The 16,970-nt window shown below is 33.4% G+C and overlaps 1 protein-coding gene and 1 pseudogene across 1 annotated transcript; one reads left to right on the forward strand and one right to left on the reverse strand.

The window, feature by feature from the left end:
- Window positions 1–2,065: 2,065 nt before the first annotated feature.
- LOC102668388 (DNA-directed RNA polymerase II subunit RPB1-like) lies at window positions 2,066–3,000 on the forward strand (annotated as a pseudogene).
- A 9,330-nt stretch (window positions 3,001–12,330) lies between these two features.
- Window positions 12,331–14,536, reverse strand: LOC100802724 (lectin-domain containing receptor kinase VI.3). Its single transcript, XM_003551521.5, has one exon. The coding sequence runs from the start codon at window positions 14,483–14,485 to the stop codon at window positions 12,434–12,436; it is 2,052 nt and encodes a 683-aa protein (XP_003551569.1). The 5' UTR covers window positions 14,486–14,536; the 3' UTR covers window positions 12,331–12,433.
- Window positions 14,537–16,970: the final 2,434 nt, after the last annotated feature.

Here is a 16,970-nt window from a genome sequence, read left to right on the forward strand (position 1 = left end):
TAGAATTTGGTGGTTTGTCAAGAACTTGATGTAGTTTCAATGGTAGAGACAAACCAGTATAGCCTCATACGTCTTATCTTTATTTCCTTTCTTTTTTCTTTAATTGACCTGAGGATTGAATTTACTTTTAGACATTAGAAAATATATTTTGCTTAGCAAATCATCTTTAATTATCTGACTATGTTTTCAAAATTTTGTTATCTGTTTTACAAAATTTTTCTTTCAAATGAAAACTTTATTTGATTTAGAAAAGGCTCTAAAAATTTCTAAAATCATAATTCAATCCCTTTTCTTGTGATATTTTCCTTTTATGTCATTGCTCTTCCTCTCTGACACATGTTGACAAACTCACTTGTAAGAATTCGCGACACTGAAGGAGATTTCATGAAGGGAGCTCTCGCCTCATTGATTCAACCTTCCTCACACTAGCAGAGAAGACGAGGGGATTTTCATCGTGGACAGAGGTAAAATTGGTGGCGACGGATCCAACCGAGCTGGTTTGAGATCTAACAGATGTGTGAACAATTTTGAAATCCAAGCAAAAACTAATCATGTGCTTCGTCTCTATGGTTGCATGTGTCTGTGTGTATATAATATAGAACTTACATTATTCAATTGCAGCCATGGTTGGCCATTCTTTGAGCTTTTGGACCTAATTATATGGAAAATGATTTTGATTAAAATTTTAAAACATTCAACTAATCCTCAATTAAAATTCAAAACTATATCTAGTCAATATTTTGTCTTTGTTGGGGGAAGAGGAAGTAGCCATGGATTTCAATGAATATATTTCTTCATGCTCTAAAAAGGGACATTTCGAGTTTACTCACAAATTAGTCCTTCAAAATTTATGATAAACAATTTTGTTCATCCCAATCAGTAGCACATACAACAAAATTTTCACTATTGAATACGTCCAATAATGTCACGTTGTGAGACATATTTGTTACACCGTTTTACAAATTAAGGGACACAATTTTATTTTTCCATAATTCAGGGACACAAGTATCAACATATCATAAATTCAATGACCAAATTTAATATTTAGCCTAAACATATTATATATAAATAGCCAAACCCCGATTTATAATTGCATTAAAAGTTAACAAAATTGAAATTGATTTGATGCAGTTTAACTTGAGTTTGATTCAATTGATTTTGATTGGATTAGTTTAAAAAATATTAATAAATTGATTTGATTTAATTTAATTAGCTAGTTCCTTTTTTTTTTGTCAAATTCCCGTTCAACTTGCGATCTTTCATTTATTTGGAGGGTTTGAACTCAACTATCAAGTAGTTTATAACAATCCATATACTTGTTTTCATCAACTGTATTAGACCTTGTGATTACTTCTATTAAATATTTATGAGCATGCATTTACATTTGTTTAGTTGGATTGATTTGGTAGACAAACAAATAGAGAAACGTGATTTAGAAAGAAAAAAAAAAGAAAATTATCATCTTGATGAATTAGGTATAAGGGAGAAAGGAAGAATGTGCACAAGGGTCCTAGATTATGTTTTTTTTAATTGACTCGATGAATCAACCTGAATATTTGATAGTGGGTTTGGATTGACAAAAAAAATATTGAAAAACATGAACCAAGTCAAACTATTTAAAATTGATGAATCTTTTAAATATAATCCAAACTACATTAAATAAATTTAAAATTGAGGTTGTGGATGTATGGGTGAAGGTCCCAACCATGTTAAGTAAATTTGTGATTTTTTTTATATTATATATTTATAGTGTAGTGTCTTATTTTTAGTTGTATGATTTTTGGGTAATAAATATGAGTATGATTTTTTCCCAATAGTTAGTGCTGTATCATTTATCATTTTTTTCTTTTTGGCTCACTGGGTTATCGTGAAAGAACAATAAAATGGTTGGCTCTTTAGCTCAAGGATTCAAAATCATGAAACAACATTGTCTTGATCATTTCTTTATCCGCATACAAAATCATCACAAGAGAATTATTCAAAATCAAGCAGTTGTCCCAAAGGCTTAACATATTTGTCTGTAACTTCACCATATAGTGCTGATTTTGACGGGGATGAAATAAATATGCATGTTCCTGAGTCTTTTGAAACCAGAGCTGAGGTGTTGGAGCTGATGATGGTGCCTAATGCATTGTGTCACCACAGTCAAACAAGCCAGTGATTAGAATTAATTGTCCAAGATGCACTTTTAGGATGCAGAAAAATCACCGAGACACTTTCATCACAAAGGTAATAGTAATAAGTGAACTTTTCTATTGTTTGCAGTTCAGTTCAGCCTCATGGATTTTATACAGGCTATTTAGATGTCTGATTAAACCTATTTCTTTTTCCTTTTAACAAGGATGATTTATGAACATATTGATGTGGTGGGAAGATTTTGAAGGGAAAGTTCCTACTCCTGCAATATTGAAGTCTGAACCATTGTGGACAGGGAAACAAGTTTTCAATCTCATCATTCCTAAACAATTAAATTTAATTAGATATTTCTGGCTGGTACATTGAGAATGATACCATGGTCAGAATTGAAAAGGGGGAACTACATACTGGAACATCTACCAGAAGTCTCATTCATGTAATTTGGTATGCAGCTTCAGTATATAATATAATAATTATATAAATATATCTACTTGAAATTACAAGAGGAATTAGATTATGTAATGGTCAATCTACCTTTACAGCCTCATCCACAGGAGAGGGATTGTTTTCTATTGATCCAAACTCCAACTCTCAAGTGACCTTGTTAAATAATTTTATAGTTACAACGTTGTTATGAAGTGCTTTCTATAATAGTGGTGAAACTTTGTGGCACTGGAAAATGTTTCAATCAGCTCCTTTCTTCTTTGTTTACTTCACTGAATGTTTACTTGAATACAGGAAGAGGTTGACCCTGATTCAGCTCAGAAATTTCTTGGTCATACTAAGTGGCTTGTAAACTACTGGCTTTTGCAGAATGCTTTTAGCATTGGAATTGGAGACGCAATTGCTGATGCTTTTACTTAGGAGTGATAATGAACTGAACTAATTCGAAATAATTCAAAACTCAATTTGATAACGAGCTCGTTAAACTTGGTTTATGAATCAAATGAGCTGAACTTGAGCTAAAAATTGCGTTCGTTAAATAAATGAGCCGAACTTAAGTTCACCTACATGTAGTTCAACTCATTTGGTTCATGAATTGAATCGATATAGTTGATCTGCATATAGGATTCTGCTCCACTACTCTACGTTTCTGTTATTGTTAGAGTATTAGTCACAAAATTTAAAATAAAATGCATAATTATTTTTTCACACAAAATCATATATATAATATATATCATTTACTAATGTAACGCATTGTAATTATAAATAAATAAATAATTAAATACATATGATCTGTGTGGGGTGGGATGACTACTATAATACTTATACCCACATAAATTTACGAATAAATATGCATCCTAATATACATGCTTAAATATATTTTTGGTCCTTGATAAATACATGATTTTTGTGTTTGGTTCTTGATAAAAAAATTCGGATTGGATCCCTGATATTTTAAAAAATTTGTTTTAGGTTCCTAGCGTTAGTTCGTAATCATTAATGGCCTATGTGACCATTAGTCGACCACGCGGGCATGCCACGTGTGGTGTCAAATGTGATTTTTCTTTAACTGGGATTACACGTGGAAAAAAAATATTTATTTTTTAATTAAAAATGACATCATTCTGCTAGCTCCTTCTTCCTCTTTTCTGCAACCTCTACACGCACCACTGCCACCATCGAACAATGACCCACACCCGAAACATCATTTCTTCTCCGATCGCAAATACAAACCCAGAACATCTAACTTCCTCGGAACTCCACTTGGATTTCCTCAAAAGGGAATCGAAAATGGCAGAAAAAATAGAGGAACTTACAGAGTCATCGTTCGATGTGGAGGGGTTGGTGGTGAAGAGGATTGAAAGGGTGGCAATGAAAAGAAGAGAAAATATGGCAGAGATGAAGATCCGAACCGAGAACAAGCTACAAAAACTAGAACCACCTCTGCCTCCTCTCGCGACAACCGCCATTGGATATTGAAATTAGCACCAAAGAATGTTGCTTTGGTAACTATGGAGAGCAGAGTCAGATCCAAGAATTTGAAGAATCTGTTAAAAAGCCTTCTGATGTATCACTATATGTCTAATATTAACAAATTGTTAGTGGTTTGTGCTCTTAGGGGGCTTGCTAAGTCAATTTTGTGTTTGGCGGTGGTTTTGGATTTGGTGTGTAGTGGTTCGGAGGACAAAGCGGTGCGTATTTGGAGAGGGGTTCAGAAGGAGTATTTGTGTTTAGTTGATACACACCTTCAGGACGTCATTTTGTACTTTTTTTGAAAAAAAAAACCTTTTTTTCACGTATAGTTCCAGTCAGAGAAAAATCACATGTGGCATCACACGTGGTATGCTTGTGTGGCCGATTAATGGTCATGTAGGCAATTAACGATTACAAACTAACGGCAGGGGTCTAAGACAAATTTTTTGAAATATTAGGAACTCAATCCGAAAAAAAAATTATCAGAGACCAAACACAAAAAACATGTATTTACTTGGGACAAAAATATATTTAACCCATAAATAAATAATTAAATACATATGACATGTACCGGGTGGGATGACTACTATAATAGCCATGCCCACGTAAATTTATAGATAGATATGCATCTCAATATTAAGGTAATTACCCTCCCCACTTATAAATATTTTTTACGAATACCCATAACATCCTAGTACACTTTCCATCCTTAGTTTTGATCCCCCAAACCATCATATTATTCAAATGGAAACTCTCCCGCAAAAGTTATGTCTTGAACAAGAAAATAGTGTTAAGATGAGTAAAAATGCAAAAAATTAACCAAACTTAACACTTGATCAATTAGGCCCAATAACACAAAACTCAACCATGAAGTAAATGAAGTAAAAAAAAACCACAATATGTCAATTATGTACAAAATGAATCACTAATTAATGCTTAATAATGCTCTATCACATACATGCCCAACACATGCATCTCCCTCTAAGCCCAAACGTCAACAGAATAACAAACTGATGAGCGAAAAGTCTTGATTTATTTGACAGTTTTTGACTAAATGAAATTGCCTGAAACTTGCTCATTACAATTCATCTGACTTCACAAAAATGATGAGGACAAAGTCCATCTCACCAAAGATGTGATAATTACAATGGATCCTTGGAATTATCTTTTTCTTTTCTCTAGTCGCATTCCACTATTAGGATATATATGATCTACAAATATTACAACCAGATTCCCATAATATGTCCATGAAGTGAAATAAAATAATTTTTACAATATTCTTTAAATTTTAAATTCATCAACACAAAATAAATATGATAGTTTAATTTAGTTAAATTTAAAATAGTTGTAATTAAGTAAAAAAGAAATAGAGTAAACATTCAGTTCATCCTTTGAAAAATAAATCACTTACTTAAGTTTTTAAAGTAAATAAAAACCAAAGTTACTAAATAATTTTTAATATTACAAAAAAAATTATTCCTTTAGTCATTTTCCTCCTGGCTATAAAATGTCGCGGGGTTATTTGGTCACTTTCTTTTAGGAACTAAATTGAGTTAAGTATTGGAAATTTACTTAAAATTTTAATATAAAACACCAAAAATATAAGAATTTGCAACTAGAGATAACAAAAAAGTCCACAATCAACGAATAAAATACGCCATGAATAAAAGATAGATAGTTTAAATGGATACCCGTGGATAGTGGGTACATCCTATTTTTACCCACTCATTAATTAATGTGTAGGGCATGGGTATTGCAGATACCCACTATCCATTAAATAACTTCTTTGGTGTTATTTCTTTTTGGATAAAATTCTTTAATTCACTAATTACTTTTGTTGGGATGTATTTTACTAGGAAAAATTAGGTTCAAAGATTCAAAATTACACCATATATATACAGTATCATTCTTATTTCTTTGATTTTTTTTTTACAATACAAAATCTATTAAACTTAAAGAAATTAGGATAAAAACCGTGTGTTCTCCTCTAGAGAATTTTCATTTAAATAATATGATACAATCTGACTTCTAGTCTTGAAGTTTGCTAAAAAAACTATATATGATAACCTACAACTAGGCTAAGTAATTAAGGATATAATTACACAATTACAACTATACAATCATACAAGATATGCTGGTTTAAAAGGCCATTAAATCTGCATAAATAATGACAAATAATTTGTCTATCAATCTTATTGACATCCCCCCTCAAATTGATGTTGGTGAATCTACAAGCTTCAATTGACTGACTAGGAAATTATGTCGTTGACGCGTCAAAGATTTGGTGAGAATGTCGGCTAGTTGAACAGATGTTGAGACATGAGACAGAGTGATAATTCTGTGATCATAGGCTTCCCTGATTGAATGGCAATTGACCTCTATGTGATTTGTTTTTTCATGGTATACAAGATTTGTTGCAATCTATATGGAAATTGTATTATCAGCATACAATGGAGTTGGTGTTGCTTGTGAATAACCAAGTTCTAAAAGAAGGTCTCGTAACCAAATAATCTGACAGCATGCAACAAACATGGACTGATATTCTGCTTCAGTAGAGGATTTAGAGATCGATTCTTGTTTCTTGCATTTCCAGGAGATAAGGGCATCTCCTAAAAACATACACCAACCAGTAGTAGACTTCCTTGTGTCGAGACATCCAGTCCAATCAGCATCACTGTAGGCTTGAAGTTGTATTGGTGCACCTACAGGAAAAAAGGGACCACGACTAGGAGTGGCAAACAAATATTTAATGATTCATTGTACTATTGTAAGATGAAAGTGTCTAGGATTTTGCATGAATTTACTGACTACATGGACAGTAAAAGAGATATCAGGTCTTGTGATGGTTAGTACATAAGACTTCCAACCAACTTTCTATATAAAGTTAGGTCTTGTAGGAGTTCACCTTCATCTCGTCTTAACTTGACATTATCTTCCATGAGAGTATCAACCGTAGTTATAGTGGTGAGACCAGCTATTGTGGAAAGTTGTATGCAGCAATTGTTAGATTGTAGTGATAGCCTCTTGATCTGTGCCAGCGATGATAATGTCATCTACATAAAAAAGGAGGATCACAATTCCTTTTGAGGTCCTTAGTAGAAAGAGAGATGGATCATAGCTACTTTGGATGAAAGAAAAGCCAAGTAGTGTTGCGCTAAACTTTTCAAACCACACTCTTGGTGCCTGTTTAATCCATACAAATAACGTTTTAGCTTGTAAACAGTATTAGGTAATGGTGAGGACATACCAGTAGGAAGTTTGAAGTAAACTTCTTCCTTGAGGTCACCATGAAGGAAGACATTTTTTACATCTAGCTGGTGAATTTTCTAAGATTCAAATGCAACAATGGCAATAATAGTCTTCACAGTAGTCATTTTAGCCACCGGTGCAAATGTCTCTTCATAGTCTAGGCCAAATTGTTGCTTATTTCCAAGAACAACCAATCTAGCCTTGTATCGATCTATTGATCCATCTGAACGCAACTTTATAGTGAATACAAATTTACTGTTAACAAGTTTAATCGATGGAGGACATGGAACAGTGTCCCATGTCTAATTTTCCTCTAGTGCAAGAAGTTCAGTTTCTATAGCATCTTGCTAACATTTATGCTCCATTGAATTTTTATATGAAGAAGGAATAGGAACAAATGCTAAAGTTGTTGTCAAAGATAAAGGTTCAGAAAAACCATACTTTTCTATTAGTTTACGAACATGAGTACTGTGACGTAAAGGGACTGGTTCTAGTTGGAGCGTTGAATCAGTAGCCAAAGAATGATCGGGAAGGAGCCTTAGAGGGATTGAAGGTTGAATTAGTGGAACAATTAGATGTCTTTGGTAAACCATGAAAAGAGGGCGAGTTTGTTCTTCTGCAAAATTATTAGGAAACAATGGCAAAATAAATTTCGATGTAGAAAAGTGAGTGTCTTGGTTAGTAGTAAAAAAATATTCATCTTCTTGAAAAATGACATTTCTAGAAACTCGAATCCTATGTAAATGAGGACCATAGCATATAAAACCTTTCTGATGGGTTGAGTAACCAAGAAAAGTACATTTAACATATTGAGTTGTGAGTTTGGTGCATTTTAGTGGCTGAAGATGAACATAACAGACACAACCAAAGGTGTGAAGAGTGAAATAATTGGGTGTCTTACCAAATAACCTTAAGAAAGAGGAATCATTGTTTTAAGACTTGAAAAAACAACCGATTAATAAGGTGGACAACAGTTGAAAAAGCTTCACACAAAAAATGGGAGGGCACAAAAAGGAGTCCAACATTAAGGTATGGACAACATCAAGAAGGACAAGACCTTTGAGATGTATATTCCCCCCATTGTCAAAACGCAGAGTTTTAATTTTTGATGAAAATTGAGTTTGAACATAGGCATGAAAGAATTTGAATGCAGAGAATACTTCAGCTTTAGAACGCAAAAAGTAGACCCATGTAAAACAACTATAGTCGTCATTAAAAGTGATAAAATACTTGTAATGTGCATGATATATATTACAGGTGCAATCCCCATAAATCACTGTGAATTATGTCAAAAGGTTGATTTACATTTGATTGATGAACTAGAAATGGTAGAATTTTACTTTTACCAAGTTTACAAGAATTTCAATCAAATTGAACAACACTAAAAGATGGGGAATCTTTATTGCCAAGAACTCTGGATTTCATCAGTTCATGAAGTACATTGGAATTTGGGTGACTAAGACGCTTATGTCATAATTGGAAATTATCAGCTGCAGAATTACAAGAAATAAAAGAGAAAAAAAAAACATGGTGACAATGATGAATAAAGAGGAAAAAGACGTTCAAATTTAGGTCCCTTCACGATCATCTTCCCTGAGTGTTGATCCTGCACAAGACAACCAGATTTTGAGAATTCAACTCTATAATCATTATCAACTAATTGACCAACTGAAATAAGGTTACTGGTGAGATCAAGGGAAACATCAACATTGGTAAAAGATGAGGAAATATCACCAATTTTTGTAATAGGTAAATCGTTTCCATCTGTAGTGTGTATTTGCAAATTACCAGAGTAATTTGTGACATTGGTAAGTGCATCAACATTGTTGGTCATATGATTGGATGCACTAGAATCAAAATACCAACGAGAGTTGGGTAAAGAAGCTTTAACTGAAAGACCCAAAGCAGAAAATGTTGAAATGATCATTTGTTGAACCATTTCAGGGGTTAAAGTTGACACAAAAGCAAGCGGATTCTAATCCCCATAAACAAGAGTAGTAGAAGAGCCATCAGTTGCAGTGAAGGCTATTGCATTTCTTCGTGGTGGTTTGATTTGACATTCTTTTATAATATGACCTTCTTTTTTGCAATAATTGCAGAAATATTTAGGACAACGAGATGCAAAATGTTCATGGCCTTTGCAGCAAAAACATTGGACAGTACTCATGTCACATCCTCGAGGTTTGCCTTGTACTGCATATGCCACACGAAGGGATGCAGATTTATGTTGTTCCATGATTTTCTAAGTGAGGAGACGTTGTTCTTCACAAAGTAGTTCATTTAGGCATTCATCCAAGGAGGGGACAATATCTCTATTCATTAGGTTGGTTCAAATGCCCTCAAATTCAAATCTCAATTTCATAAGAAATTGATCTTGTTTTGTGGTGTCATGAACGTTTTGGATTGCAATTTTTCATTTAGTTGACAAATCTTTGTAGACAATGACAGTATATTCAGTCCAAAGATGCATGAAATGAGAATAAAAATCAAAAATTGAGAGACTATCCTATTGAAAAATGGAAATTTCATGTTTAAGCTGGAACCTGCGAGTAATGTTGTTTTGGTTATAAATTTTCTTCAGGTAGTCCTACATCTTTGCTACAGTGGTGAAGGGTCTGAGATTGAGGTCGATATTAGGCTCGATAGAGCCCATGATCCAAGTCATGACATATGCATCTTTATCCTCCCATTTGGCATGTGCCTCCTTATGCGTAGTTTTGTCAGGAGCAAAATCAGTTTTGTCAACATGACCTCAAAGCTCCTTGCCTTTGACAAAGATCTGGAATTGGAATGCCCATGTGGAGTAGTTCTTTCCATTAAGATGAACAAAGAGGACATCATATTTTTCAGTAGACATGATGCTGAGAAAAAAAATCACAGGAGGAGAAAAAACAAGAAACTCGAGAAATCAAGAACAGTACCATGTGAACAACAGTGCATGAACATTGTCTTGATATGAATAGTATCGCGTGAACAATACTACAACATGAACAATACCGTGCGTGAACAGTAGACTGGGAACTCGAAGACTGGGAGTGCAAAGAAGAAGAAGAAACTAGGTTGGGATCAAAACCTAGACTGATACCATGTTAAACTCAGAGAAATTAGGATGAAAACTATGTACTCTCCTCTGGAGAATTCTCATTTAAATAATATGATACAATATGATTTCTAGCCTTGAAGTTTGCTAAAAAAAACTATATATGGTAACCTATAGTCGGGCTAAGTAATTAATGATATAATTACACAATTACAGCTATACAATCATACAAGATATGTTGGTTTAAAGGGCCAATAAATCTGCACAAATAATGACAAATAATTTGTCTATCAATCTTATTGACAAAATGTGATTTCCTTAAAAATCCACAACATTCTTTTCACTTAAAAATCTTCAAACACAACATTTGAAAATAGTATAATTTTATTTCCAAATTTAATTTATAGCAAATAAAGGGTCAATTTGATAAAATGTCTTTTAAAATAATCACCTTTTAAAAAAATGTTTTTTTTTTATTTGAAGTATCCATGAATACGCGTAGGCTTAAAAAATCCATGGATAATTTTCAAACGGATACTTGATAGGTATGGGACACGAATTTTCCCCAGCTGGGTGGGTAGCGGAAAGTTACTATCCGTGCCCGACCCAACATGTTGCCATCTCTATTTGCAACGAATCAAATTGAAAAAGAAGCCTATCAACCAATGACTGCAGGACATGTCGAACACTTCCATTAGCTTTTTATTTTTTTATAAGCTAAAGTTTAGTTGAGTCGAGTCCTATGAGCTCACCAGGACAAGCTTAAAAAACATATAGAGAGATATTTACGGATTATCCACTAGCAAAGTTTTCACTTCGGTGACGAGAATTAAACTCACATTCTTATGAAATATGGGTTCATATTTTATCAACTAGACCAACCTTTGTTGACCTCTCATCAACTTCTAGCCAAACCATTTGTAATTTTGTTTTGTTTGAAGGAAGTCAAACCATTTGTAACTAATCTATATATGAAACTTTTCATTCAATGTGAGAAAGAAGCCTATCATTATTAGAGGATTTTCGTGAAAGCTTTGCTATATTAAAATATTTATGAGATCAATTAATAGAAGAACAATGTCAATCTGCGATTAATTCAGCAGGTAATCGTAGTATAATGGCAATTGATTTCAACTTGTTGGTACCTGCATTATGAGTGTAATCTAAATCCATTAAGTAAGTCTGAATTAAGATATGAATAATATTTATTCACAAATATTTATGAGTATAGATACATATATTTGAATATTATAGTACTCATGCTATTACCACGATATGTTTGTTATGTTTTTATGATTAAGACATGAAAGATCTTTAATTTACATATTTTTATTTGAATTAAATTTAAAATATTTCATTTATAATTTATTTGATTATTAAAATTAGAATTAATAAAAAAGGGTTTTACTCCATGATGTAACAACTAACCACTATCAGACAAGGTTAGTTAAAAATAACGACTAAATGTCTTACACGTGAAAACCATGGATAGCTAATGTTCTTGTACAAATTTCTATAACGTCAAGTGTATATTCAATGGCTTTAAAATCTATATACCAAATCACTTTAATTTTTTTGTTTTTGTTTGACAGACCTATCAAATCACTTTCTACTTGTATCTTCTCTTCACAAAGTCTTCCAAGTATATGAACAGAGCTTTTCTGAGTGTATTTACATCTGTAGTACGTAACTTGTTTCATTAACTTACAGTAACGGTACGTCTCATTAACATATTGTTAACCAAACTGCAAAAATAATATTTGAATCAATTTTTTAGCCAAATTGCAATAAGAATATATTCTTTCCCACGATACAATCACATGTAGATTATATTTATATTAAAAATGCAAACTATTTTGCATCCTTATGTTTTTATGTATTGTTCGTCCTTTCTTAATTGTTAAAGTTTATAAGTTTATGGCACCTGCAAGTGCAGGCTATATTTAATTTAATTTAAAATAAAACTGAACCTAAATCGATTCCACCCCTAAATATAACTTGTAAATGGATTATTAACAAATAAAAGAATTACACAAGAACTACGGAGAGAAATATACATTAAAGTGTAAAATGTTACAATATGATTATTTGCTATCTACCAGCATCTATGGACTTAGTACTCATGCTAATGGAAGACAAATACCCTAATGCTTCAACAGTTCCCATAGAAGACGTGACTTCTAAGAAACCTTCACTCAATCTACTGCTGCCAGAAACATCATGTCCCCAATCAGCAATATCAGGAAGAGGGTCATCAAAGTTCAAGTACCTTGTGACTTGTTTCATGGAAGGTCTATAATCTGCTCTATGTTGAGTGCAAAGTAGACCCAATTTCAGAACCAACTCAACTTCTTCCTCATCATAAAGTGAATCAAGCTTAGGATCAACCACCTCAAGAATTTGACCCAAATGGTAATTCTCAATAACCCACTCCACCAAGAAAAACTGATCCGAATCAAGAGGCCTCTTACCTGTGGCCACTTCAAGGAGCACAACCCCAAATGAATACACATCTGTGTTTGCACAAGCCTTTCCAGTGCGAGTTAACTCTGGTGCAATGTAACCAATAGTCCCAACCACACTTGTTGTGTGTGACACTTGACCATGGTTATAGAGCCTTGCAAGTCCAAAATCACCTAAACGTGCATTCAAGTGTGCATCAATCAAAATGTTGCTAGTTTTCACATCTCTATGGATCACCACTTGCTCCCACTCTTCATGCAGGTACAATAGTCCAGCACTGATGTCTTTGAGAATGTTGAATCTTTGCCCCCAATTCAAAACAAAGTTATTGTTGTTGTTGGGTTTATATAGGACATAATCAAGGCTTCCGTTTGGAATGAAATCATAGACTAAGAGTAGATCATTCTTTTTCTTGCACCAACCTTGAAGGTTCACCAAATTCTTGTGCCTTAACTTTCCCAAGCTTTCAATCTCAGCTGCAAATTCCCTCATTCCATGAAAAGGGCTTCTCACAATCCTCTTGACAGCAACCTCAGCTCCTGTGGAAGGCAACACACCTTTGTACACAGCACCAAAGCCTCCAACTCCAATGAGCTGGCTCTCTATGAACCCCTTTGTGGCTATGTGAAGATCTTTGTACCTAAACCTGTGAGGACAATCCATCTCCCAGTCCTCAAGAACCTCAAAATCCATGTATCTCCTATAACATGTTAGGCAAAACAGAATACACAAAAGGCAAAAAGTCAAACCAGACAAGATGCCAATTGCAACATTGACCCAAGGAAATGAGGTTGGTTCTTTCTCCTTTGGTGGTGGCTTTGGAAGGTTGGAAATGTTCAGTAGAGGGGCAACACCATTCACTACAAAACTCCATCCTAGAAGATAGTGAGAGCTTGTTTCTTGGCCTGTTGATGCTGAGAAACCAACATACATGCTTTCTTCCATAACATTGTAGAGATCAATGTTATGATTCATTATAATTGGTTTGCTTGGCCTTGGTAATGGCAAAGGAGCTATTGTTACATTCAGAGTTTTCTTTTCACCATCATATTCTATCCAAACTTGGACAGCATCAACCTTAGCCATTCTGAAATCTTCCTTTACATTATCAGTGCCCTCTTCAATGTATGCAGCTGGTTCAGTAATGATTGAGTCCATGCCATTGATGTTGACCCCAACATGGTTTCCTTCAGTGTCTGAGTCATCTTTGTAACCATTTACTGTGTCAAATTCAACTGCAAAAATGTGGTTTGAGTCATTCCCATCATTGGCGGAGTTGACAAGACCAAGATAATGGCCAGCCTCAGCCCCAGGAAACTGTGTTGAGGGTGCTATGGTGAAGGCAAGGCCAAAGCCACCAGAGCCAGAAATTGGGGACACAATTGAAAAAACAAAATTGGTGCTGAAGGAATAAGCATAGGGTTGGAGTGGAGGGTTTGTGTTGTTTTTGTTAAGCATTTGGAAGGGTGTGGCATAGAATGCATGGCCTACAATATTGGTTGATCTGTTGGTGAGTTTAAGCAAACGGCTGGTTTTGATGATGGAAGATCCTTGAAGATTGAGTTCACTGTTTTCATCGAATCCTTCAAAGATCACAGCCTTGGAGGCAACTTGGTGTAAGAGAGAGAGAAATAGGAGGAAGACAAGAAGAGTTGGAGAAGCCATAAGAGGTATAGGCATTGGTTGATAGCAAGTGAATCAATTGTGGGGGCCTTTAAGTACGAACGGGTTAAAGCCAAGAACATGCAAGGAAAATCTTTTATATATATGATGGCATATTAACATGTGAATGTGAGTGGAATGCACTGCAAATGATCAAACAAGTCTTAAAGGCAAAGTAATTATTTTCAGATTTTCTATAAAAATATATTCTTCACATTTTTTACAAAACTTAGATGCCGTTTTTAAGTATTTTTAGTGGTATTGTTTTTTTAATTAAAATTGGAGTTTCACTTTGATAAACATTTAATGTAAACTTATATAACGTAAATTAGTGAAGCAAAACTATAATTTTAAATTCAAAATAATACCAAAAATCTCTTTTTTGTTATTTATAAACACATAATTAAGTTCCTATATATATATATATATATATATATATATATATATATATATATATATATATGTTGCGGATTTTAATCAAGTTTCTTATCTAAAAACTCAATTGATCATGAAAAAATATTATAAATTTGATCCTTGTCATCATGATGTCATCTCTAACGATCATATGATAATCATTAATTCTTTACAGATTTTTAATTTGGTCTATGTACGTGCATTGTATTCTTAATTTGGTCTTTATAAGTAGAGTGCATTCTTAATTTTATGGAGTTCGCTACAAGGCACAAAAGATTCATGATAAAAAAAAAAAAAGAGTAAAAGGAAAAAGTGGAGAGTGAGAGAGAAATATCTCTTTGTATTGATTTATGTTATATGCTAAAATGAGCATAGTTAGTTACATTTAGTAGGTGTTTTCTTATTTATAATAGTTGTGGGTAACTCCCCTGGCTACATGTTGAGTTCTTATTCGCATTGGGGTTCCCTTACCCTAGGTCGAGTTATAACGGTCGTACGTTTCTACTGTTACAGGCGTTACATGCATGCCTTAGCCGGGTTTTATCTGAATTACTAGTCCAGGATGGATTTACACTCAAATAATTATCTCCAAGTCGATATTGCTTTGAAGAAACAATATCAACTTTACAAATAAAATGAAAATTTACACTGAAACAGTTTCAAGCCAATGTTGTTTTGAACCTTTTCAAATAAAATGAAGATTTATCCCATAACAGTTTTTATATTCATGTACTTAAAATATTTTTTGTTTTTTTAAAAAAATTTAATTAAGAATAAATAATGTGTTAAAAAAATATGTTAAGAGAGTGTATTTGTTTTTCCAGAATTTCTCGAGAATTATTGTATTTTGTCTAAGACTAGGAGCCAATTAAGACTTGTTTTATAGTTAAAACGCAACTTTGACGTGGCATACTTTTCAACACTGATGGAATGGCTCATATTACTTTGAAGTTTGAATGCTGAGATTCCAATCTCCTTGGACGTAAGTAATTAAATTATCTTCCTTCAGCCAATTTTCGTGATTAAAAAAATGCATGGGTTTGAATTTTCTCAGCTTCTAGGCTTAAGTGTCCCACCATTAGAAAGTGATGAAGCTCATCACAAAAAAGAGATGAGAGCCACACACGATTTTGTATAAAGTCTTCGGCAAGTTGATTTATTTGCATAATGGAATAAGACCGCAAGCTGTAGGCTTATTATTTCTTTGGTTTTTGTTGTGGTTTCGAAATAGCCAAGCGATGATACCCTTCAATTATTTGCAATTTCCCATTAAGGGACCACATAAGAAAAAAAATAAGGAGGACCCTAATTAAAGTAAAGACGACCCCACAATCCCACATGCACAATTTTTCATTTTGATGGGAATTTACACTAGCTAGCTCTTGAATTGACAACACTATTTTCTAAGAAAATGAAGAGAAGGTTACAAAATGAAAAAGACCTCATGCGTGGGAAGACCGCCATTGTTTGGGAAGCTTATTTTTGGTATGCCGCCATATTTGCGGTGGATGTTCTTGAGAGAGTTGCGTGGAATCAATGGGAGAGAGGGACGTATGATTATATTTTATAATTATTAGACAACATAAAAAATAACAATGTCCCACACAACATTGGAGTTTCTTCATTAATTTCTGGTAGGATCCATCTTGGAGGATACCATACTTCATTTGTGTCCTATTTTTATACTTACTTACCATGAGATGGATAATGCTATAGTGACATAAAATACATATTTGTATGCATTTCATGCAATGTTATAAGAACCACTCTAGTCATTTATTCGGTCGAAATAATAGATTAACAGATCAGTAATTGATTTGGTTTGATCTTTTATATAAATATATATATAACATAATTTGATTAATTAATCAATATGAAAGTTTAATTAATAATTATTATCAAATTCTAACAATGCACAAAATCAAAACAAGTTGAAATTAAATGAAAAGATTTTCATTTATTATATATTAACTGGTAAATAGAATTATCTTAATAGATCATAATGTCTAAATTAAAAAAAAAACATTGAACTAGGCCTAATTCTCCAATCCTAAATTTTTAATAACTTTAAGCTTGAGACACAATAGTC

This window comes from Glycine max, chromosome 18 (genome assembly GCF_000004515.6).
Source record: "Glycine max cultivar Williams 82 chromosome 18, Glycine_max_v4.0, whole genome shotgun sequence".
NCBI lineage: Eukaryota > Viridiplantae > Streptophyta > Magnoliopsida > Fabales > Fabaceae > Glycine > Glycine max.